We start from the raw sequence: 22,534 nt of genomic DNA on the forward strand, positions 1-22,534 counted from the left end.
CCCATGGGCGAGCTGGACGAATGGGGGAGAAGAGCGGAGGGAATCGGGGGATCGGACGGGAAAAGAGGGACGGTGAGAGTAACCGTGGCGTGCTGAGGTGGTGTGCCTGCATGGCCTTGAGCCGTACTTATACACACACGCAGCACAATATACATACAACACGACACCCACTCCAGTCCAGAGTTCGATTGCACGCACGCCCGCATTTATGTCGCCATTCGAGCTCTTGTTTTACCTGTTGATTCCAATTCCGCCCCTTGGGTGTGTTTTCACTTTATTTACTCGACCCTGCCTGTGTGCCCGGCAAGTGGTGCACGTTTCAAGCTGAGCAGGGTGGAATTGGAGACTGACACCAGGGAGGAACGCGCAGGTCTGAGGCATCCCTCTCGTACCTGTGTCGTTCAAGAGACATTCCAGCAGAGGCGGCCGTCCATATCTCTACATCCCGGGCATGCATACATTCATACCACAACCCCAGGATACGGCTGTTTTGACAAGATAACGGCCCTCCATCTCGGTGGTCCTTTTACTCCGGACAAGCCCTCCATCTAATCTCCCCTCTTTCTTCCCGGAACCAACCCACTCTTTCAGAGCTACCATGAGTGCACTGGGGGCCGAAGCATCCTGACCATTTCTCTGCAATCCTCACGAAAGAAGAAGCGCGGCCCGTCCCTCTCTCCATGGTAGCCAGCCCACCAAGCTAAAGCACCCCTCGCCCATCCCAATTACACCACAATGACAAAAAAAACCATGCTCAAGTTGTCGACGCTGCCAAGCCGGGCCGCCTACAGCCCGCTCATCCCGTCGCCTCTGAACCCAGATGTCGACGTCGTCGCACCTCAACGGCACCAGAGGCTGCGGGAGAAGAGAAGGTTGCAGGGCCGCGGGGACGTGAGCCCGACACAGAGACTACTACGTCACAAGGCTGCCATGGCATGGAAGTCGGAGGCCTTGACGAGGGAAAGCAGGATATATACCAGGGAGGAGATTCTCAGCATCATCGCCGACTGCGACACCCAGGACGCCGCGGCGAGAACGGCAGTCATCATGCCCGACCTCAAGAAAAAGAAGCAGCCTCAAGTACACATCCGCGCAGCACACTGGAAGGAGACGGACAGCGAGGAGGACGATTTCTTTTGCGAATTGGACGACCTGCTCGGCGTCGACACATCAGATGGGAGCCCGCAGCAGTGGCCGACACTTGTCCCAAAGCTTCGCAGCCCCTTCTCCAAAGACACGGCGAGGCGAGTCGCCCTGGCAATTGGGCTGATGTGCATCTGCGGTTGCTTGCCAGTGCTTCGAGCACACGGCTTCCACATATACCAGGGTTCCGAGGCACCTTAGGTCCTGACTCCGTCTACTTTGAGAGAGAGGAGACTTAAAAGGAACAATACCCATCATCAAACAGAGAGGAGAAAAGCCGTAACAGGCAAACAGTCGAAGATGAGAGAGGAGTCTATCCGAACGTCGGAACCAAAACGCCGCATTATTCTTATTCGTATATCATTCCGGGCTCGCGTCTAAGAGCACACACACATCATACACCGTCCAGGCGGAAACTGGTAGCCTCACAGAGACTACTTCTTCTCGTCCTCACCCGGGCTCGTGGACTTTTCTTTATCCCTTGGAGCGTCGGCGTCGGCATGCTTTGCGGCTTCCTCTTGTTTGACCTTCTTGGCATGGTTGACCTGCCAGATGGCCCTCTCGATCTCGACACCCAGCTCGGGCAGTTCGAGGGCCTTGGCTATGCGCTGGCCATTGGCCTGCGAGAGGAGGATTTCTTCGTCCTTGACGGCTTCGTCCTTGCCCTTCAGGGGGTTGACGTCGCCCGTGGCTGGCTTCGATGGCGTTGGGGATGTGTTGGCTGGGATTAATGGGTCGTAGATATCGTTCAGAAGCTTGGACGGGTTCAGAGCCAGGAGTTTGTTGTCCAACAGGAATCGGAGGTGCTTGCCTCCTTCGAGAGCGCGCCAGTGTGACCAAGCACGATACGCCAAGTAGAAGAAAGGCAGATTAGGTATCCTAATAAAAAGAAATGTCAGCAGTATTTCTTGTGCAACAACGACTTCGCGGCTTGTCTTACACCGGTACCAGGGCAAACGGCGCCGAGATAGGCATTCCAATGAGACACCACAGCATCTTCTTTCTATGCAAGGCATCTCGCTCCGTCGCCAACGTCCTCACTACCTGTTCGGCCTTGGTCGTCGGAATGATTGCGTCAGGGTATACCAGCTCAACCTTTTGCTTGCCCTTGAGCTCATCGTCTTTGCGGCGTGCAGAAACTGGCGGGACGGACTTCAGACCCCACTCTTCATATGGAATTCGGCGAAGGGCATAGTTTCCATAGTTGACAACCTTCTTCTGCCACCCGCTTTCTTTGGCCTCCCAGCCGGCCCAGAGCTTGGACGCCTTTTTGGATACCTTGTCTGCCAAGCCTTGCTTGTTTGTTGTCACTACATTGAGTCGCTGGGAATAGAGCAGAGTTCGGCTCGTGGTGAGTGGGAGGAGGTAAACACGCATCGTGGATGCCGAGGCTCAGAGGCGGATGCGGGGGGGAAACGATCGAGAAGCACGGATGTCGTCGTCGTCGTAATCGTCGTCGCCCGAGGATCTGCGACCGGCAACTGGCTGGAGTTGCGACGGACGGAGGAGGGGTGAAAAGCGGTGGGCGGGGGTAGGGCTCGGCTCGGTGAAGCTCGATAGGACTAGATGGCCGCAGGACTCATGGTGATTTTTGTACAAGACGGAGAGCGAAGGGGCGAATTGTCGAAAAGTCGCGATGCGGGCGGCCTCTGTGGTCCTTGTCGTGAAAGGAGGCAATTTTGACGCAGTTCGTGGAGTGCGAGTTTGGAAGGCAGCACTGAACCCGGCAAAAGCTGTGATGCTGCAGCCCTGGCCCCTGTCATCCATCTTAGCTTCTGGGTCAAGCTTCCTGGGTTAAGCCTGGGCCAGAGAGTGACGCACATGGGCGTCATAGGTCGCTGGAGCGATTTAAGTGGTGCGCTGAATTGGCGATCCAGTGTCCAATCGGGATCCCCAGTCGCGGGCGGTGTTGGGTAGCCATGGGGGCCAACGGGCCCTGAAGAGCACACTGCACAATCAGTCCGGGGGGTCCACCTGTGTCCCAGGAAGCGCTAGGCTTCCGTGTGCCCCTCTATCTTTTGCGAATTTTTCAGAAGTCCCAGATGGCGCGGCGCAAGTTAGGATTCGAAACCCGCTAAAAAGGCTGCGAGCTCGCGGCTCAAGGCGCTGCTATGCGAGGCGAAGGCGAGGTGAGGTGGTATTGCCTGCCCGGGTGCGAAGGGTGCGAATGAGCATTCGCATTCAGCTGTCCAGGTCCCTCTGCAGATAAAAATGTCCGCGGATAGGCGGTACGTACCTCCACCACCTTGACGCTGAAGGAGCCCGACCATCCCCAGGGGGATCCACACGTTGCTCCAGTGCTACCGCGGTTTACCTGTCACTCAGGCACGCTCCATTGGTTCTCTTCGTTTTCCCATTCTCTGCTCCCTTGTTTGCAGGTTCCGTTGCCTGCGCTCTCGAGGTGTTGTTGCGCTGCGCGGCGCTGCGCGGCGCTGCGAAAGGAAGTCCGTAAGGTACTCGGCGCTCACTTCTCTGTCTGCACACTTTCCCGGTTTGCTGGAAACGCCCGGGACCGCTTCATACCTTACAGTACCTCTCCGTCTTCACGAACAGTCCATCAGATCGGATCGTGTTGTGTGGTCTGTTCTCGCACGCTGCTGCATGCCGGCCGCCCTTATATTTGGTGGTGTTGTTTCCCCTGCCACACCAAGGGTCAGCGCCGGTATTACCTCTCATCAATCAACGGCGCCAAGCCAAGAAATAGGACCCAAGCAGGGCAAAGGCAGCTGGCCAGCAACGCTAGCCCGTCGTTCCCACGAGACACAGCCGCCGCCGCCGTTGAGTTCGACCGGCCACCTGCACTCAGCACGCACTCACTCAACCCAACGGCTGCTGCTGCTGCTGCGGCTGTCCCTCCTCCCGTCACGCGCTCTCTCGCCCTACCTCTCCAGTACCTTACCTTAAGGTTCCTTGCTTTTTTTCTACCCTTCCTTTCCCTGCCTTCCTTTTCCCTTCGCGCCTTTCCTTCAATAATCCTTCTCTTCCCCTCTATCCTCTGTGTGTGTGGTTCGAGTTCGCTTCTACCCTCTGTGCTCTCGCACCAACCTCCCTTTCGACTTTGAAGAAGCACCAACAGCACACTGCGTTGTCTTGTTACGCGCCTAATATCGATACATCCACCTTTTGCCGCTACCACCGGAGGGCGGAGTGCATATAATATGAGAGCCCTCCGCCGCGCGATTGAGAAAGCGTTGAACCCCAGACGCTCTCAGCCCCCGTCCACTTCGGCATAGTCGCCCTTATTCAGTCCCGCCCCAGCCGCGGCTGCGACCGCGATGAGCACAGCCAGTCACCCGCCTGGCAGTTCTGGCTCGCCCGATTTCCGAGCTTCCGTCGGTACCAGTAGCACTGCAATCGACACAGGTGCTTCGCGATTGAGGACCCCGCGGTCTCTCCCTCGTAAGTACCCTCGAGGCGATTTTCGCTGGGTGGTCGTGGCTGGCTGCGCACCTTGCTGACCTACCCTCCCTTTGCAGCATGGATCGATTCCTACGAGACACGATACGGCCAGGCCACAGAAGACCAGCTGCGATTGCTCTCACCCCCGGCGCCGGCCGTTCCTCCTCAGCACAATCATGCGCCCGCCGAACCCGATCGTCGAGTATCCCGAGATGGCTACGTTGACCTCGCCGGCGACCCGTTCCTAGAGAACTCCCGCACGCGCCCGAAAATCAAACTCACAGACGTCTTCAGAGGCAAAGGAGCACAGCACGGAAGAAAATGGGACCACTTGCGGACCGCAGATCCCGTCATCGTCTCGAAGCACCGAGCAGCGACACAAGGCCCGCCCGCCGCATGGCGAGACTTCCTCCAATCCTCGACATATGGGCACATGGAGGGCGAGGAGTCGGAAGTTGTGGACGTATCAGTGCTGGATAAGTTGCAGCCTGACTTCAACAAGCGCTATGACGAAACGATGCATCGAGACGTGGAGAGTAAGACCTCAAGGAGGAAACAGTCCAAGACCATCTGGAAGAGGCTGTGGTCCATGGTATTACGACACTACCTGATCCCTCTCACCTTCCGACTCACGGTCATGGTTACATCGATTATTGCTCTTGCGATTGCAGCTCGTATTTATAAGGTAGAGAATGCCAAGAGCGGATCGAGTCCTGAACGCGCACAAAGCATTGTGGCCATTGCAGTCGATACGGTCGCACTGCCTTACATCGGCTACATGCTCTGGGACGAGTACACAGGCAAGCCTCTGGGTCTTCGCCCGGCTGTGCAGAAGATCTCCCTAATTCTGCTGGACCTCTTCTTCATCATATTCAAATCCGCCAGTACGTCCCTGGCGTTTGAATCTCTGGTTTTCCATAATGTGGACGCAGGCCCAGCGAGGCACCTGTCAAAGGCACTGGCATCCTTCCAGCTGGTAGGGCTGCTGGCGTGGACCATGAACTTCGTGGTCAATATTTTCCGTACGGTACAACGACTTGGCGGAGGCGAGGATGAAAGCTCTCACGATCACATGTAGCTGGACAAGCCGCCTTGGGCTCTCTTGGTTGGGTATACCCGGTGTATTAAAAGCCTGTACTATAGCTGGAGTGCGGATGCTCTTTATGGCTCTCCTTTGTTAATGATTATTACTTCAATACATGTGTTATGTCACACCAGTGTGTGTTGGGCTTCTCTTTCTTTGAGTGGGAAAAATGTGCTGTCTTACTGACTTTTAATATCTTGGCTACAGTGGAGAGGCGAGAGAACATGAGTGGAAAATCTGATGCATTTCTCTTTGGTCCAAGCGTGCCGTACATACATACCAGCAGCCCCTAGACCTCTCTGTAACTGCTGGCACTGGTTCCTTGGGTCTTGGACGAGCGGCTTTGTCCGGTGCCGTCCGCAGACCAGGACAGCGTTGCAAGGTTCTTGCAGTGTATCTTTTCAACTTCAGACGGACGGGCGTGGGGCATTCAACAACAATAAGCAGCAGGCCATTGAGACATGTTCATGACTTGACACGATTGGACGCAGCAGACCAAAAATTACAGCCATCATCTTGAATATTACGTATCTGGAAAGGGACGTCAATACGTCTTGTCCACGTGATGCATGATTATTTATGTAAGAGCCAACCTGGAATGCCATCACAACCTCAGCCTGAAGATGTCGGCGATGCTCGAGCAACCTGGGGAAAGTGATACGGAGTAAGGCTGAAAATGCCCGGAGGATACATTTAACTTGATCGATCTCACCCCCTGGCAACTAGGTAGGCAGCCCATGGGCGCCTAATTAAGCACACGGCACCGCAAAGCACGCCTTGCCTTTCCCAGAGTGCATCACTTGAGGCTGATGGGCGGTCAGAGGCGGCAAAACCGCAAGCTAGCCTCATTCAGGTATGCCCCCACAAGTCCCCCCGACCGGCCCATGGATTGAAGGTCCCACGCCCAGGACATCCACCAGTGCGACTTCAGTGTCAGTGGCCCGTCTTCAGTTCCTCCACCACCGGACGCCTCCATACGCCGTACAAGCACTCACACACCCAAAGCAGCATCCGTCCACTGACTGCCTCCGGCTGCCTGCCTGCCTGCCTCTGCCTGATTGAACGCGCTGACCTGTTCTGGTCCAGGCTGTGACTTCCTTCTTTTCTGCTTCCATCTTCTTCCTGCCCTTTCAGAATATCTTCGTCCTCACTTCCCTCCTGCCCGCTCTGACTCAGACAAAGGGCGCCGCGTTCCTGTCCTGCCCACGCAGCTCCTCCAACTTCGTAAGGCAGCCGGCTCTCTCCTACCTCGCTCCCCTCTCTCCATCCCTCCATCACGTCCCAAACCCTTGCGACCAACAGCCCTCAACCGCGCCCGCCTCTGCTTCCAACCCTGATGCGAAAGAGGTCGACCCTGGTGCCGCCACCCTTTCTGACCACATCCATCACCACGTCCTGATTCTTCGGCACCTTTCTGGCAACCGCGGGACCGGAGACACCACGTCCATTCATTGACCCGTCCACCGAAACTTACGTCGAGATTTTTTTTAACAGTTTCTATTTCTACAGAGCAGCACCCCGCTCCCCGCGAAACCTCCTGTCGACTACCTCCCGTCGGCCAACATCTTATCCCCCCCATCAACGGCCACGACGGCCTCGCCACACTCTTCTGCCGAACAAGATACACGACGACTACGGATACGATTCGAGACCCTCGGGTGTTGACAGTAGAGAAGATGGCGCCCACAGTTCAGCAGATGCCTCCGGTTCCCAACAGGGAGGACATCGGAGCAACGTGAGTCGACTTTTGCAGCCTTGCGACGCCTCTGGCTTCGCTGCTGGCCGACAACCCGCGCTGACTGTTTGCAGATGGAAATATCTCGAGGCCGGGATCCAGCGTATCATGCTTGATCTCGAGCGCGGTATTGACATGCAGATCGTGAGTCCCCTCGCTGCCCCGCGCCTTCCCTCCCTCTGCGGGCTTGCCGCCTGATGCAAGATTGCTGACCTTTCCTTCGTGCCGCAGTACATGGGAGTATACACGTAGGTAGCGCTGATCGATTGTTGTTGAACCACTCTGACCTAGTTGCAGTGCCGTCCACAACTTTTGTACATCTCAGAAGGCCGTTGGGCTCTCAGTGCCTCAAGGAAGTATTGGTTCTGGCAATCACAGAGGAGGTAAGTCAGCAGCCAAGATTCGCATGCAAGAATGTGCCCGTGCTGACCACTGGGAATGAACAGCCCACCTCCTTGGCGAGGAACTTTACAATAAGCTCATCGAATACCTCAAGTCCCACCTCGAAGGACTCGTCCAGCAATCCAAGACACACACCGACGAGGCTCTCCTGACATTCTACATCAAAGAATGGAACAGATACACGGTCGCCGCCAAATACATCCACCACCTGTTCCGGTATCTGAACCGACACTGGGTCAAGCGTGAAATGGACGAGGGCAAGAAAAACATCTACGACGTCTACACGCTCCACTTGGTCCAATGGCGTAGGGTGCTGTTCGAAGACGTATCTGGGAAGGTCATGGAGGCGGTGTTGAAGCTCGTCGAGAAGCAACGCAATGGCGAGACGATCGAGTACGGCCAGATCAAGCAAGTCGTTGATTCCTTCGTGTCCCTCGGCCTCGATGACTCCGATCCCACCAAGTCGACCCTCGACGTCTACCGCTTCCACTTCGAGAAACCGTTCTTAGAACATACGAAGACCTACTACCAGAATGAGTCTAAGCAGTTCGTGGCCGAGAACAGCGTGGTCGAATACATGAAGAAGGCTGCTGCTCGTTTACAGGAGGAGGAGGAGCGTGTCAAGATGTATCTTCACGCTGATATCATCAATCCCCTCCGGAAGACCTGTAACCAAGCTCTTATTGCGGATCACTCCCAGCTCTTGCGAGACGAATTCCAGGTCCTTCTCGACAACGACAGAGAAGAAGACATGGCCAGGATGTACAACCTTCTATCAAGAATTCCCGAAGGTTTGGATCCTCTCCGCCAGAGATTCGAGACTCATGTCCGTAAGGCCGGCCTGGGAGCAGTACAGAAGGTGGCATCGGATGCAGAGAAGCTGGAGCCCAAAGTCTACGTCGATGCGCTGTTGGAGATCCATTCTCAGTACTCGGGCTTGGTAACGCGAGCTTTCGAAGCTGAGGCAGAGTTTACGAGATCCCTTGACAACGCCTGCCGCGAATTCATCAACAGAAACGAGGTCTGCAAGTCGGGCTCCAACAAGTCTCCTGAGCTGTTGGCCAAGTACACGGATGTTCTGCTTCGCAAGAGCAGCACCGGAATCGAGGAGGGCGAGCTTGAGAACACTCTCACGCAGATCATGACCGTTTTCAAGTACATCGAGGACAAGGACGTCTTCCAAAAGTTCTACTCCCGCATGCTGGCTCGCAGATTGGTCCACAGTAACTCCTCGTCGGACGATGCAGAGACAAGCATGATCAGTAAGCTTAAAGAGGCGTGCGGTTTTGAGTACACGAACAAGCTCCAGAGAATGTTCCAGGACATGCAGACCTCCAAGGACTTGAACGTCAGCTTCAAGGAGCATGTTGCGGGTCTTGGCATTACCAAGAACGCTCTGGACTCCCAGTACTCGATCCTGGGTACCGGTTTCTGGCCGTTGACAGCACCAAACACCAGCTTCACTCCACCCGCTGAGATCAATGAGGACTGTGAGCGATTCGCTCGCTTCTACAAGAATAGGCACGAGGGTCGCAAGTTGACGTGGCTCTGGCAGTTGTGCAAGGGTGAGCTGAAGGCAGGGTACTGCAAGAACAGCAAAACGCCCTACACCTTCCAGGTGTCGGTGTATCAGATGGCGATCTTGCTCATGTTCAACGACAAGGACAAACACACCTACGAGGATATCGCCGGTGTGACCCTGCTAAGCTCTGAGGTCCTGGACCAGGCTCTGGCCATCCTGCTCAAGGCCAAGGTTCTCATCATCTCCCCCGATGGCAAGCCCGAGGCAGGCAAGAGCTTCAGGCTCAACTACGACTTCAAGAGCAAGAAGATCAGAGTGAACTTGAACCTCGGAGGAGCCAAGGAAGCCAAGCAGGAGGAAGTGGAGACCAACAAGACGATCGAGGAGGACCGCAAGCTGTTGTTGCAGGTACGTATCTGGCGAATCCGACTCACCTTTTGACATATGCTAACAAGCCACACAGTCTGCCATCGTTCGTATCATGAAGGCGAGAAAGAAGATGAAGCACACGCAGCTCGTCAGCGAAACTATCAACCAGATTCGGTCGCGCTTCGTGCCAAAGGTTTCGGATATCAAGAAGTGCATAGAGATTCTCCTCGACAAGGAGTACTTGGAACGGCTCGAGGATGACGAGCTTGGATACTTGGCGTAATTGGGATCGGGCTTTTCCTCTCGAGAAGAGGAAATACCCTCTTGCCTCTCTCGATTGTCTATGTATTACAACACTCTCAAAACTGCATACACACAACCTCATCTTTACCAGGCACTCGATTTGCGTTACACGGGCACACTCAGGTGTGTGCAGGCTCCCCAGCGACAGGAACGAGGAATGCTTCACGAAGGGGGCTGTTTTCTTCGGGTTAGGGGCGACCGGCAGGTGGGCAGGGTTAGATAGCCGCATGCGGATTCCTCATATTGACTGTTAAAATATGCCACAGACAATGACCACGGTGACGCCTAAGATGAGCGATTCCACTCAATTAGTACTGACTGCGGCACTGCAGTACAACGGAGAGAGGCAGCCATAGGGTAGTAGACGTCTGGGATGTGTAGGTCCGCGGGGACGTGTAAGGATGAGTGTCAAATCATTCAAAGCCATGATATCCATCGCGGCCACACCGACGATATTGCTAGAAAATAGAACCTCCAACCCTGCCCTCTAGTACCTGGCCTTACCGTCAGCATCATGGCGCTTGTTGTGCAAAGCTAGCCGCCACCGCGACACCTTTGCACATCAGTCGTACTTGCTTTCCCGGGCATTGTCAAAAGCTTACTGGGTGTAAGACTGGTTCCTGGTAGCATTCCGCCTTACCCTCACCTATCAACGCAAGGAAAGTTAATTGACCCTAGACATGCTTGAGCAGGCAGATTTGGAGATTTCTAGGCACCCGGCAACGCTCTGTCGTCACATCAGCTCGGTTCCACCGACAGTTCAGCTACTTGAGAATTTTTCATATAGTTTGACCAGGGTTCCCACTGTAGTCGGTCGCCTTCGCGAGTCTTCTTACGGATTATCGAACAGCGAAGGGGCCGTAGAGTGGATAGATGGGCCACGATCTCCCCACAGCTCGGCCTCCGATGTACGCCGCATGGTCTATTTCCAATACGACGTGTCAAAGCATACGGTACGTTGTGATATCTAATTTCCCTCTACGGGGGGGAATTTGGACCTTGATTTACAGACGGCTGCGCTGAACAACTGTATGTGTAGTTGCAATAAGTTGGCGAAAGGGGCCAACCATGCTAGAGCACCACTCCTCGACATACACACACAATCAGCCCACTGCCCACGACAGTATTTTCCCATTTATGAAAGGTACTGGCGAGGTCTTTGTTCACCTTCGGATGGTCGGCAAGCTGTTTACAAAATTCAAGCGTACATCACCCTATGGATACAACTGGGAGCATGGCGCAGCAGACAAGTTGCCAAACATCACCATATCCAGTAAGAAGTCTGGCAAGATGCGGTGGGAATGATACAAACTTGTCGATTGGATGATGTCTCGTTGTGAACTCGAGCTCACTGGCAATACGTCGTATCTCATGGATGAAGCGGAAAGCATGGTTCACAGAGTCGACTGACGCTCTTGCAAGTGCTCCCAGCTCTTGGAGTATATAATTTCGCCTTCATCGTCGTTCTTGGAAATGCCTGAACCAACTCGTCAGCGCAATCTTTCAGCTTCAAAACAGTCTTATTTGCGTTCCAAGCAGCTCCATCTTCAGTCAAGATGCAATTCTCCGCCCTCCTCGCCACCATCGCCGGCCTCGCCGTCGGCGTCAGCTCCGCAGCTCTCAATGTTCGCGGCGAAGACGTCGGCTGCGTCGGCGCCTGTCGTCACGACTACGTTTGCATCTCCCAGTGCTTCGACAAGCGCGGCCTCGAAACCCGCCGGTCGGCTGCGCAGCAGTGCGTCTTTGGATGCGCCAAGGATGACTATGGCTGCTACGCCAACTGCTTCAACGAGCGTGATGAGAGGACCGCCTGAGTTGGAGCTTGCGGCCATGATTATGCCTGCATCGGCAGATGCTTTGAATAGACTTCGTCATGCTGTGACCTTGGTAAGTGCGGCAGAATACTTCAACATTCTGAAATTCACGGCGGTGGCTGACCGTTCCTGTTCCAGCAGCACAGCAGTACAGCAGCAGGCAGAACACAGCACAAGTGGCATCAACTACCAAAACTGTTGGTAATAAAACATTCGTTCCATTCTTTTACAAGGCTACTAGCTCGTATCCAAAAGAAAATGTACGCACAATACTATTAGACGCATAGACTGCAATCTCGATCATCTCAGTCACTGTCCAATCGGGCTATGACCCAATTCTGTTTGTCCACAATCTCAAAGTTGGCCGTGCTAGCACGTATTATCAGACCGTGGGATATTAGCTCTGCCATAGTTTCATTTGGTGATGTCTTAACTCTTGGAGGTTCTCTGGATACAATGCTCCTGACATGAGCAGTGTCAACAGATATCATACAGGAAACCTGAAGGGCTCCTCAGTGAACGCAGGTGGACACAAAGAAGACCGAGTTGTCCTAGATATGTATGGGAAGACTTGGTATACACATTTCATACTGTTAACGACCGGTGAGATTAGCAGCTCACTGCAACACGCTGGGATGTATTTGTGCTGAATCACCCGCGAGACATAGTTTGGTTTGCTACAAAACAGCTGACATTTGTTTGCTGGATAATTTACACAGAATAACAATGCCGAGATTCCTGGCTCGTAAATGCGCTCATCAGGCCCCGGAATGAGACACATCAACCAGACTCGAGCAATGGCATGCCCCTAAACTGTGTGAGACCTCGCGAAGTATTCATAGCTTGAACCCTCCCACCAGCAAGCTGGTATACACTCCTTCGGTGTCGTATTTGGCCTTGATGGTCTTTAGCCGTTGCAGATTTGCGGCGTTGTACGTGTTGAACACATCCTGCCCATTTCCCGCGTTGTTGAGATACAAAAAAGGAACCATCTTGTCTCCCAACTTGGCGCTCATCTCTGAGTTGATGTCCGCAATGAGCGTCTCAATGGCGCCAGTGTCGTTCTTGAGCGACCAAGAAAAGGTCTGCTCACACATAAAGTACGGCCCTGCATCGCTGTCAATACCCATAGGATCGCCAGCCGGATCAGCCCCCCGGTTCGTCTCGATGAAGGACCGCGAGATAAGGTTCATAGCAAGCGTGGAGATGAACCCTTTGATCGCTGGGCCGCGTTCCTGGGCAAGCTGAAAAAATGCGTCGTGCGCGGTGTACAAGGCATCGAGGTTCGACAACATGGTGAAGCCGTGAAATCGGAAGTTCTGGCCGTGCACCTGGTCGAAGCCCTGGTCGGCCTCGGCTGACCAGTTAGCCAGAGTGCGGGTTGCAAAAGTGCTGGTCTTCGGGATGACCTGCGGGGGGAGAAATCGTTGCAGTGCGGAGGGAGAGGTTTCGTTGTTGTCGTTGTAGAACAGCGTCGCCGAATATGTAATGTTAGGCCCCGCGGCTGGGACGTAGGAGATGGTCGGGAGGACAAAAGCTCGTTGGTCCTGCACTCCATTCCGGGAGAAGTCGTACAGGTCGGCAAGGAAGGAGTCACGCTGGCCGGAGCCGTAAGCCACGTTGCCAACGGCCACCTTCTCAATCTCGTATGTCTTGAGATCGAACCTGGTGACAATGGCGAAGTTGTTGCCCCCTCCACGGAGTGCCCAGAAGAGATCAGAGTATTCGTTCGTTGAGGTGGCGTAGACGATAGACCCGCTGGATAGAACAGCCTATGTCCGCTTAGTCTTCTTTCTTATCATACAATCCTGGGGAGAGAGAGATTCTTACCTCATAGCCCACAACATTCCCTGACGCCCATCCATACTGGTTGCCCAAGAAGGACATTCCTCCTCCTAACATGAATCCGGGAACCCCGACGACGCCAATGCGACTACCCACAACTGCCAAACCGTCTGGGGACAGGTAGCTGTATATGTCTGCCCAATTATGACCGGACGCTACCGAGATCGACTTGCGGTCGTCGGCTAGTTGAAGGCCCGTTAGGTTTGTGGTGGCCAACAGGATTCCGTTTGAATCAACGTTCGCAACGCCTGGTATGGGCATCCACCCGCCTCCGCGCACCGCAAATTGGACCCCAGATTGTGCCAGTATCTGCACTGCAGTTGCCATACTTTGCGGGCTGTCGGGTGTGAAGATGCAAGCCGGACCGAGCCACTCTTCCGCACTGAAATATCCTGATTGAAGCGTCAGTGTCCATCATGTTCTCCGTTCTGATACTAGTATCTTAGTGAACATATAAACTTCAAAGGAAGAAGGTGTTTGAAGGACCTGGGATCGGGTCCAAGATATTATCCATCTTCGGCGAAGGCATTGCTGCAAGAGCCATCATATGACAACATACCTTCATTGATAGAAGAGTAACCGGTATTGTTAGGAAGCAGAGTGAGTTGGGGAAAACTCTGCACGAACGAAACGCAGATTTCCGTGACAGTTCGATTCGATGAACACTCGGCGAGATTCGTGAGCATCGACGCAGCCAACATGAGTTGACTGTGGCGTGGTTGGCGCCCGAGCATCTTGTAAAGAACAAAGACTCAAACAGAAAAAGAGTACAGAGGGGAGGGAAGAGACTATCAAGAAATATACTTCAGCGTAAGTCAAGTTATTTTCAACAGAGATGACTTAGTCGCCCCAAAGGAAAACAGCAAGATGTTGAACATGTTGAGGACGAGCGGAATTTATCTACTGGACCGCTTCTTCGGCACTGTCGTCAGCGCACTCCTAACTCTATATACGACGTATTTACCAGTATACATAAAGACAAGTTCTTCAGATTATAGAGTAAGGCATCTGTATTATCAATGGGGAATACGTCGTATTCGCTAATGCACCGATCTAGAGGTTTAAGATGGCAGAGCACAGACGTGCAGATCATCTGGGTGTAAGTGGACGGCAAATGCTTCGCCACGCGGGAATTAGAGACAGAGGGCCAATCTAGGGCTAATCTGCCTTATACATGCGATGTATCCTTATACATGCGATGTTAATGACAGCATATGTCTGTGTGTATCTTTGAGTGACCTCGTTTGACATGTTCTGTTAAGATGATGTTGTCCCAAAGCTCTCCGGACTGGTCGCAGCGAATATAGTCAACCTCACACTGGGTTATCACCACATACGACCATACCCACTGGAAAACTCGGGATCCCGTCCGCTCTCCCATAGATAAGCCAGTGAGGGCTGGATTAGTAGTTGGGTCGGTGACGACCAGCGAATACCCGGTGTTGTATGTATGTTTTTGGTGTTGACGTCCTTTTTGCCCCACTGCAAGAGGAGTGTGTGGATGTGGGCTCCCGTAGCGTCGAGCTTTAACTACTTCCTACCGCTGTTATCTAACATAGCTCCTCGTTGACAGCAGTTGGCGGCTTCTGTTTTAGTTAAAGCAACATATCATACGTTTGTCTGAATTTTCATTTGAAGCTAGGCGTTTAGGGTTGTTGTGTAATGGTCTACTGGGGAGAAACCCGGAGGTGATTGCTATGACACCTTCACACACCTAGCCATCTGCAGCTTGAGATTTTTGATTGTGAAAACCGCACCACGGCTTCTGAGACCGCATTCTTTCTGTGATAGTCTCTTACAATTCATCCCATTGTCTCCCCGTATTATCGTCTTGACCGTGGCCATCTCCCAGTGTGTATCGGAAGAGCTCAGTCAGCTTCACCACCCTCGATGACTGTAGAATCAACGATTGTCCCAACTCGCTTGCCCTTATATGTCAAGACAACCTGCGACTCGCCGGCTCCATCTTTGGGATGACGCATAGTGACATCGACTCCCCTTAGGCCTTCCTCCTCAGCTCGTTGATTCCAGAGCATCTGCCGAATAATGCCGTCCTCGGAGCACGAGATGAATCCCATCGGCCATCGGCTTCGTCCGAGACCTTCGCGTACCCCTTTGCTTGCTGTTTTCGTGCTTACAAGGAAGGCAATGACTCCTTCGCCACGCCAACCAACTGGGGCACCAATAAAGGCCCCTTCCAATTCTCGGATGACCGCAGGAGTTACCTTCTGAGCCCCTCCTTTGCACTGAAAGATGAGCTTCAAGCTGGTTTTTCGCGACGGTAGTTTCCAATGTCCGAGCAGATCGACACCATAGTCTGAGACGCCACCCACTCTCATAGCTTGAATTCCACATTGAGAGAGAATCGACGACACGGTGTATTCGTAATGAGTTCCAACATAGATGGTAGATGCCGTGTCAAGCCCAGTTCGATCTGCATAGTCTAGGAAAGACGCAAGGTCATGGTGCTTTGCTGTTGATGCGTCGGGAACCGGCAAGTCCTGCCCTTTTTTCCCCTTCTGTCTCAGTGATGTTCGTGTCGAGAGTTGACGTGGTTGACCGGCATGGGGAAGAAGTCGCAGAGGACGAAACCATTTCCTGTCTAGTGAGCGTCGCAGAGCATACATGCTCCTGGGATATGGCAAAGTTGGTTTCGGCAGAAGCGTCCTGGCATGTTCCGGCGCAAAAAGCCCATCACTTATTGAAGAAACATGGCCTGGGACGATGAGTTGAAGTTGAGGTACGGTGGGTACGTACCGAACACGCTTTTCTGCTGCTCCATTCGATATTGATCTGGCCCGTGCGCCACACGCGGAATACCTGCCGCTGCCAGCCGTCATACGAGCCGTCTGCGGCACTTCAACCAAACTGAGATCAATGTCAACAACGGCCACTAGACGACCGGCAACATGGGTGACAGACTCACTCAACTGCAAGACGCTGTGGATCAGGTAAGAGATAGTCCCTCCTTCTTGCCATGCGACACCGTGATCGCTGACACATCCTTTAGCTTGCCCAGCAATTCGTCGCAAGCTTCCACTTCGTCCACCGACGCCACGACCTAGAACTTCTTGGCCCCAACGACAAGATACGCGATGTCAAGCAGGAACCGGATCAGAAGGAGGGTACGATAACCGCTGCAGATGTTCATCGGTAGCCTTTGAGCATTTTGACTGACAGCGCGCAGTGGACCCTCTCCCCGCGGACGAATTCAAGGAAGGCCTAGCTGAGCTGTCACGCGACTTGATTATAACGGAACAACAAATCGAAGTCCTCATTTCCAGTCTGCCAGGCTTGGATAGCAGCGAGGTTGATCAGGAGCGATACATACAGGAGTTGGAAGACGAGCTCAAGGTTGCCAAGGCACAGAGACAGGACGCAATTAAGGAGAAGGACCAGATCCTCGGTAAGCTCGACGAGGTCATCAGAAGCATTCGCAGACCTTGAGCGTCGGCGGGTGACACATTTATCTGAGGGAAACTGGGAGCGGCGTTTGGACGGCTTTTTCTTTTGGCGTTGAGCAAGGAAAAGAATTGGGGGTATGCTACCAACATCTATGAAACCATTGATACCCATTACATCAGGGGTTCTACATCGTTCTACATCTCTAATAATCCCCGTTACCCATTGTGCTTGATCACGACACAACTCTGTATCAGTGCCTGGGCCTTCTATGATATTAGACGTTCTTTGACTTGAAGAATTGAGGGAATGCCCCTCGTAGCTCTCTAAGGTGTCGGATCTGGTGCTTGGATGCCTGTGTCCTCGGCACAGGCAGTCCCTCCTCCACCAGGTGCGCCACATTCCAGCCGTACTCTGTGGCCTTTTGACAGTTCAAGTACGAGTCGTCTATAGTCGAACGTCAGCTCGAGGTCTGCTGTATCATGATGCCAATTAACTTACCAACAAAGTAGCAGTCCTCCATCTTTTCGACACCAGCCTCCTTCATGGCTCTGAGGTACATCTCCTTGGCAGGCTTGCAGACCAACGGCTGGGCTCCGTAATCGCAAAAGGTCAGTCCATCAAAGAGGTCGTCGATCCGGAGTAGTTTAACGACACGCTTAGCGTGATTGACATAGGCATTGGTAAGAAGCCACATGGTGCATTTGCTCTTGTCGACGTCCTCAAGCAACTCGCGCAATTCATGGTTGTACTGCAGAATGTCCTCGAGGGGAAGGGCGTCGTCGACCTTTGAGTTGTACTCCAGAGGATCGATTTGATGGTGTCTCACCAAGCCTTCAATAGCTAGGCCATAGTTCGTATAATATTCCTTGTGCAGTTTCACTGCGTCCTCCCAGGAGAGTGACAAATGCTTTGCGAAGTATTCGTCGATGAGTTGCGCCATATGGTCCTGTACCCTTGAGCCTGGAAAGTGTCAGGTTGCGAGATTACATCTCAATGGTCTCAAAAGCTTACTCCGCGGGTATAAACAGTTATCAATATCACTGATACCTGTTAGCGGTGGCTCGAAAAGATGCAAATAACGTCAACCTACAAGAACAGCACCGGCTTCGGAGCTGAGACTCCATTGGGTTGGATACTGGGATCCATGACTACTGGCCTGGAGGTGTGTGAATGGCGTAGGCTATGTCGAAAGACTGGGTTAAGAACCGGGGCAAAGTTGGGCTGCTCAATTATTCGTGTTGATATGAGTGGTCGCGGTAGTTGTTGAGAATAAGACCTTGAAGATGGAATTGGGGAACGGAAGGTTCTCAATAGGCGTGGGAGTCTGGCTGGCATGAAGGACACAAGACCAGGCAGTTGGAATCTCAGTGGCACTCTTTTATTTCTCGAGGTTGCAATCTCAATGGTTCAATGATGACAAACGGAAGCTGAGGGTCTGGCTTTGCTTAATACACGGCGTAGAGAGCTGAATAGTGTCTTGTGGTTGAGTCACGTCGGCGAGAAGGCATGCATGCTACGTTGCTACTTCTGAGGTAATTACTGAGGTAGGACGGACAGCAGCGGGCGGTTTGCAGGGGGTAGCTCCCGGCTGGATGACGGCAACGGGTGGCTCCGATGGCTGGAGAGTACACAGGCCGGAAACAGCCCGCTTAAGTGCATCCCTGCTAGGAAATTACTGTATCCATTCTTCCAAACTTGCGCTAGGTCGCCTTGATCCCGGGAATCAAGTACCACCACGCACACGACCCAGCTGACTCGGGTTTTCTCTCTGCATCATTTGATCCACCAGCAAACAAACAAGAAAAATCCGACTCCTTTTCGATTCTGTTCCACAGAAGAGCAGAATCTCTTTCATTTCTTCCTGTATTCTGTACTCATCAGCCTGTGTAGGGTTTTACCGTCTAGTCTTTCTGCTGTTCGCTCGCATTCCTTTCTTTCCTTGCTGTCTGTGGCTTTTTCTTGCTTGAACGTCGACCTTTCGCGCGGAGAAGATTTCTGCGCTGCTTGCTCGTCGCCATGGCTGAAGGCCAGCTTGCGACGCTGCCGCCGATGGCCTCACACGCCTCTGCCCCAAGTCTCTCGAAAGATGAACTTTATCAGTTACAGCAGTGCGAGAGGATCATTCAGTTTCGCGATGCCATTCTTGCCGGCGCCCATCCTAGGATCAAGGTGCCAGCCAATTTGGCGAAACAAACACCTGCTTTTGCAAACGCTTCTCTGTCCAACCCTTCCACGCCGGCAAAAGACTCGGCTGCAGTCGGTCAGCCCGACCAGCCTGGGGGCTTTCAGTTGGTTGCAAACACGCAAAACGCGTCTCTTCCGGGTTTGGGAAACCTGCTCCCGACTAACGCGAATCTGCCCCAAAGACCATATGGCTCCGGCAATACTGAGATCAATCCTATTTTCCTCGAGAAATCTGATGACCTGATCAAAGCCGAGATCCAGCTCCAGAGGCAGCGCCTTGAGCGAGCATTGCGGGACGAGGTCGACCAACGACGGGCGGCTGTGAAGGCTTCGGCTCAGGCAGAGCCACTCGCCGATATCGATCTCTCCGATGTCCTCTCCAAAGCTCTCACTCTTGTCCAAGCTACCACAACCATGCCTGCCAATGCTATGCTGGCTGCTAACACTTCAGCTGCAAGTGATTCATTTGATGAGAACTCGTACTACTCCTCCCAACACAACTCGCCCGACTCTTCCCTCCTCAGTTCCCGCGCAGGCAACGAGCCTGACGCTGCCACGCAAGCAAACAAGGCGTCTGCGCCTTCACAACCCTTCGACTTCCAGACTCAGGTTCAAACCAGTCCAACCTCCGGCCTGCCTTCCTCGCTTTCCCATGCGTCTGCTACTCATCAGCCACAGGGCCAAGCTTCGACGTTCACTCCATCCCACGCACGAGCTGCCCCGAGTGCAGTCGATATCGCACAATATGACCGAGAACCGTCGGTAGGCACGACGCAAAGAACAGAAGGGGGAGATAACACAGGTTCAACTTCAGGAGGTGGGAGCGGAAATGCCAGTCGATCTGAGGAGTCAGGCGTCATAGAACTTGACAACAGTGCTGATAGGTCTGTTCCAGTAGCAGGACGCCAGCAACTGAGAGACTCTTTGCTTGATCGTCAACCTTCGCCACTTATTCAAGTCCGGGCTCACAACATATCTCCCATCGCCCCACAGCCCGCACACGTTTCGTCTCTAGCCATTGCTCGGGTTCCAGCAGTAGATGCGCAAGACGTGAGCATCCCTCAAGGGACCACGGCGCAAGTCAGGGCTTTGCGCAATGAGCCCAATACTATTTCTAGTCCTGATAGTTCGCCACAAGGAGGACGGAATATTGAGAAGCGAAAGGGCAAGAAAAAGAACAAGGTGAACAAGAAGGCGGCCCGGCAAGCGCAGGAGGCCGAGCCTTACATCAAGCCTGAACCCCGGTCACCCTCTCCCATGAACGCGCCTTCGTTTATTCGACCCCCCAAGCGCCAGAGAAGACAGGGAGAGGAGGAGCCTCGATATGCCCAGTCAGAGCGCCAATTTTCTCGCTCCTACAGGGACGAAGCCGCAGCTCCAGCTTACGAGAACCAAGAGTATCGCCGACCTGTCAGTCAAGCCGCCGTTGCTGCTGAATACGGGTACGGAAGAGAGTACGTGGAGGATGCCCGCGTCCCTAGTGGCGCAGAGTATGTACGGCGAGTACAGTCGCCTGGCGTATACGCCGTCCATACTGCGCCGAGTGAGATTTACGCAACTTCTCCAGCTAGTGTCGATCGCTACGGTAGGGAACCTACACGATACTACCGAGACGGCTACGAGGTCACGCGTATGAGTACTCGCCCCGTGGCTGAGCGTGGAAGATCTCGTTCCCCGGCCATGAGGGGGAGAGGATCACCACTTATGGGACCCCCGAAGGGGCCGCCTGCCAGAGTCGTAGTAGATCCCACTAGCGGCCGCAGATACTACGAACCCGCCAGCGTGCTTCGTCAGTCGGCCGCGCCGCAACAACCAGAGATTATTTACGAGAGAGCACCGATCCGAGCCGAGTCCAGACGGCCCGGGCCGGACCCGCGCGACGATGACGTCCTTTACCAGAGAACCTCACCCATGTACGCGGTACCACGCCGTGTGCTCACCCAGCCAGAGTATGGAACGTCAGATGCTCATCGTATATATCGCCAGCGGGAATACTCGTCGAGACCGATGCCGCCACCAGGAGAGGAGTATGTTCAGATAAGGGGCGGAACGGAGCGGCGCATTGTGGAGGGGTTGCCACAGGAGTACATGATGCGTGCGACGACGGTGCGTCCGGCCGAGACGATACGATACGAACTTCCTCGGGAGTATGGGAGAGTACAGAGCGTGAGACCAGAGCAGCTGCCTGTTCGGGACTACGGCGGTGCGCCCATACACCCGGAAAGTCGACGGGAGGTGATCCCGCCCATTCCTCGTTCGTACAGCGTACGGCCGGCAGCCGAGTCCCACGTTGTGCGGAGAGAGTATAGTGTCAGGCCGCTGGATCAGCCGTACTACGGTCAGCCGGTCCCCGCCCGGGGTGAACCGGAGGTATCGTATATTGAGCGGCCGAGAGTGGCCGCCCCGGAAGTATACTACACCGAGGAGGGGCCCCGTCAGGTGTATCGGTGAGAAGCTTTATGAGGAACGGCAGTCATATGGCTGGCTATCGAACAGTAAAAGTAAATTTGAAATGGAAGATTCCATTGGGCGCGGAAATCAGAGAGAAGGAAGGGACGGGATGGAATTCGGGATGGGCTTTTCGGCAGCAGCCGTGGTGGGACACGTGTAAGACTACACAACTACTGTCCTGGAGTTTGGATCATGAGGAGCATGTACAAGTCGACGAGCGAATAAACATAATAGCGTGAGCCTAGCAAAGGCTGGATTGAAAATAAATGTTGCCTAAACCTGGTTACGGTGTGATGGTGAGACGAACGGTACAGAAAGTTGCCGAGGCCGCGGTTGCATGCTTGGTTCTTGTCAAGTTTCCAGATGGCCTTGAAGCTTGCCACATATGCCGCGCACAACACAGTTTTGGCGCCACAAGAGAGAGAAGGGGCCGGGATCGCTCCTCGACGCCGACCGATGAGGGAGTCTGGAGTCGTTTGGGGTTTCGGAATATGCAGTGGCTTTACTTACGTACGCACGCTGGGCGCTTGCTTGTTCAGGGGTGAGGGAAGGAGGAGAAGGGAGCAGGGAAAGTGGGCAGCAGTCGGGCACGTCCAGTAGCTTTGGTTTGCATTCTCTCCCTCTGATGAAGTCATTGTGTGAGCAGTCCTTCGTTTTCTGGAGACTCTTTTCTGTGGTCCTTGCAGATCTCCCTTCAGACGGGGGGGTTGTGTGTCGGTGGGCGCTCAACTCAACTTGGACACGAAGAGAAGGGAGGGATAGACGTTGCTGGGCTTAAAAAGAAAGCCAAGTGAACGTGGTTATACGGCCCAGATTGAAACAAGTCAGAGAAAAGACAGACTTCACAACTCATGGTCTCTTTTCCTCAAAACGACGAA

General features: G+C 53.7%; 9 protein-coding genes across 9 annotated transcripts; 6 read left to right on the forward strand and 3 right to left on the reverse strand.

The window, feature by feature from the left end:
- Positions 1-750: 750 nt before the first annotated feature.
- Positions 751-1,344, forward strand: COL26b_007645 (uncharacterized protein; the record flags this gene model as incomplete). The annotated part of the gene is made up of 1 exon (XM_053180430.1): positions 751-1,344. The coding sequence occupies one exon, from the start codon at positions 751-753 to the stop codon at positions 1,342-1,344; it is 594 nt and encodes a 197-aa protein (XP_053035576.1).
- A 233-nt stretch (positions 1,345-1,577) lies between these two features.
- On the reverse strand, positions 1,578-2,520 carry COL26b_007646 (uncharacterized protein; the record flags this gene model as incomplete). The annotated part of the gene is made up of 2 exons (XM_053180431.1): positions 1,578-2,022; positions 2,084-2,520. 2 exons carry the CDS (start codon positions 2,518-2,520, stop codon positions 1,578-1,580), a joined length of 882 nt encoding a protein of 293 aa, XP_053035577.1.
- A 1,898-nt stretch (positions 2,521-4,418) lies between these two features.
- COL26b_007647 (uncharacterized protein) lies at positions 4,419-5,620 on the forward strand (the record flags this gene model as incomplete). Its single annotated transcript, XM_053180432.1, has 2 exons — positions 4,419-4,542; positions 4,620-5,620. The coding sequence occupies 2 exons, from the start codon at positions 4,419-4,421 to the stop codon at positions 5,618-5,620; spliced, it is 1,125 nt and encodes a 374-aa protein (XP_053035578.1).
- Positions 5,621-7,302: 1,682 nt separating this feature from the next.
- Positions 7,303-9,937, forward strand: COL26b_007648 (uncharacterized protein; the record flags this gene model as incomplete). The annotated part of the gene is made up of 5 exons (XM_053180433.1): positions 7,303-7,361; positions 7,436-7,505; positions 7,687-7,744; positions 7,808-9,693; positions 9,749-9,937. 5 exons carry the CDS (start codon positions 7,303-7,305, stop codon positions 9,935-9,937), a joined length of 2,262 nt encoding a protein of 753 aa, XP_053035579.1.
- A 1,576-nt stretch (positions 9,938-11,513) lies between these two features.
- On the forward strand, positions 11,514-11,771 carry COL26b_007649 (uncharacterized protein; the record flags this gene model as incomplete). The annotated part of the gene is made up of 1 exon (XM_053180434.1): positions 11,514-11,771. The coding sequence occupies one exon, from the start codon at positions 11,514-11,516 to the stop codon at positions 11,769-11,771; it is 258 nt and encodes an 85-aa protein (XP_053035580.1).
- Positions 11,772-12,607: 836 nt separating this feature from the next.
- On the reverse strand, positions 12,608-13,658 carry COL26b_007650 (uncharacterized protein; the record flags this gene model as incomplete). Its single annotated transcript, XM_053180435.1, has 2 exons — positions 12,608-13,543; positions 13,602-13,658. The coding sequence occupies 2 exons, from the start codon at positions 13,656-13,658 to the stop codon at positions 12,608-12,610; spliced, it is 993 nt and encodes a 330-aa protein (XP_053035581.1).
- A 2,867-nt stretch (positions 13,659-16,525) lies between these two features.
- On the forward strand, positions 16,526-17,063 carry COL26b_007651 (uncharacterized protein; the record flags this gene model as incomplete). The annotated part of the gene is made up of 3 exons (XM_053180436.1): positions 16,526-16,567; positions 16,627-16,741; positions 16,804-17,063. The coding sequence occupies 3 exons, from the start codon at positions 16,526-16,528 to the stop codon at positions 17,061-17,063; spliced, it is 417 nt and encodes a 138-aa protein (XP_053035582.1).
- A 232-nt stretch (positions 17,064-17,295) lies between these two features.
- On the reverse strand, positions 17,296-17,961 carry COL26b_007652 (uncharacterized protein; the record flags this gene model as incomplete). The annotated part of the gene is made up of 2 exons (XM_053180437.1): positions 17,296-17,465; positions 17,520-17,961. The coding sequence occupies 2 exons, from the start codon at positions 17,959-17,961 to the stop codon at positions 17,296-17,298; spliced, it is 612 nt and encodes a 203-aa protein (XP_053035583.1).
- A 1,076-nt stretch (positions 17,962-19,037) lies between these two features.
- COL26b_007653 (uncharacterized protein) lies at positions 19,038-21,656 on the forward strand (the record flags this gene model as incomplete). The annotated part of the gene is made up of 2 exons (XM_053180438.1): positions 19,038-19,963; positions 20,324-21,656. The coding sequence occupies 2 exons, from the start codon at positions 19,038-19,040 to the stop codon at positions 21,654-21,656; spliced, it is 2,259 nt and encodes a 752-aa protein (XP_053035584.1).
- Between the last annotated feature and the right edge of the window lie 878 nt (positions 21,657-22,534).

This window comes from Colletotrichum chrysophilum (genome assembly GCF_026319265.1).
Source record: "Colletotrichum chrysophilum strain AFK26 chromosome Unknown scaffold_63, whole genome shotgun sequence".
Classification (NCBI taxonomy): domain Eukaryota; kingdom Fungi; phylum Ascomycota; class Sordariomycetes; order Glomerellales; family Glomerellaceae; genus Colletotrichum; species Colletotrichum chrysophilum.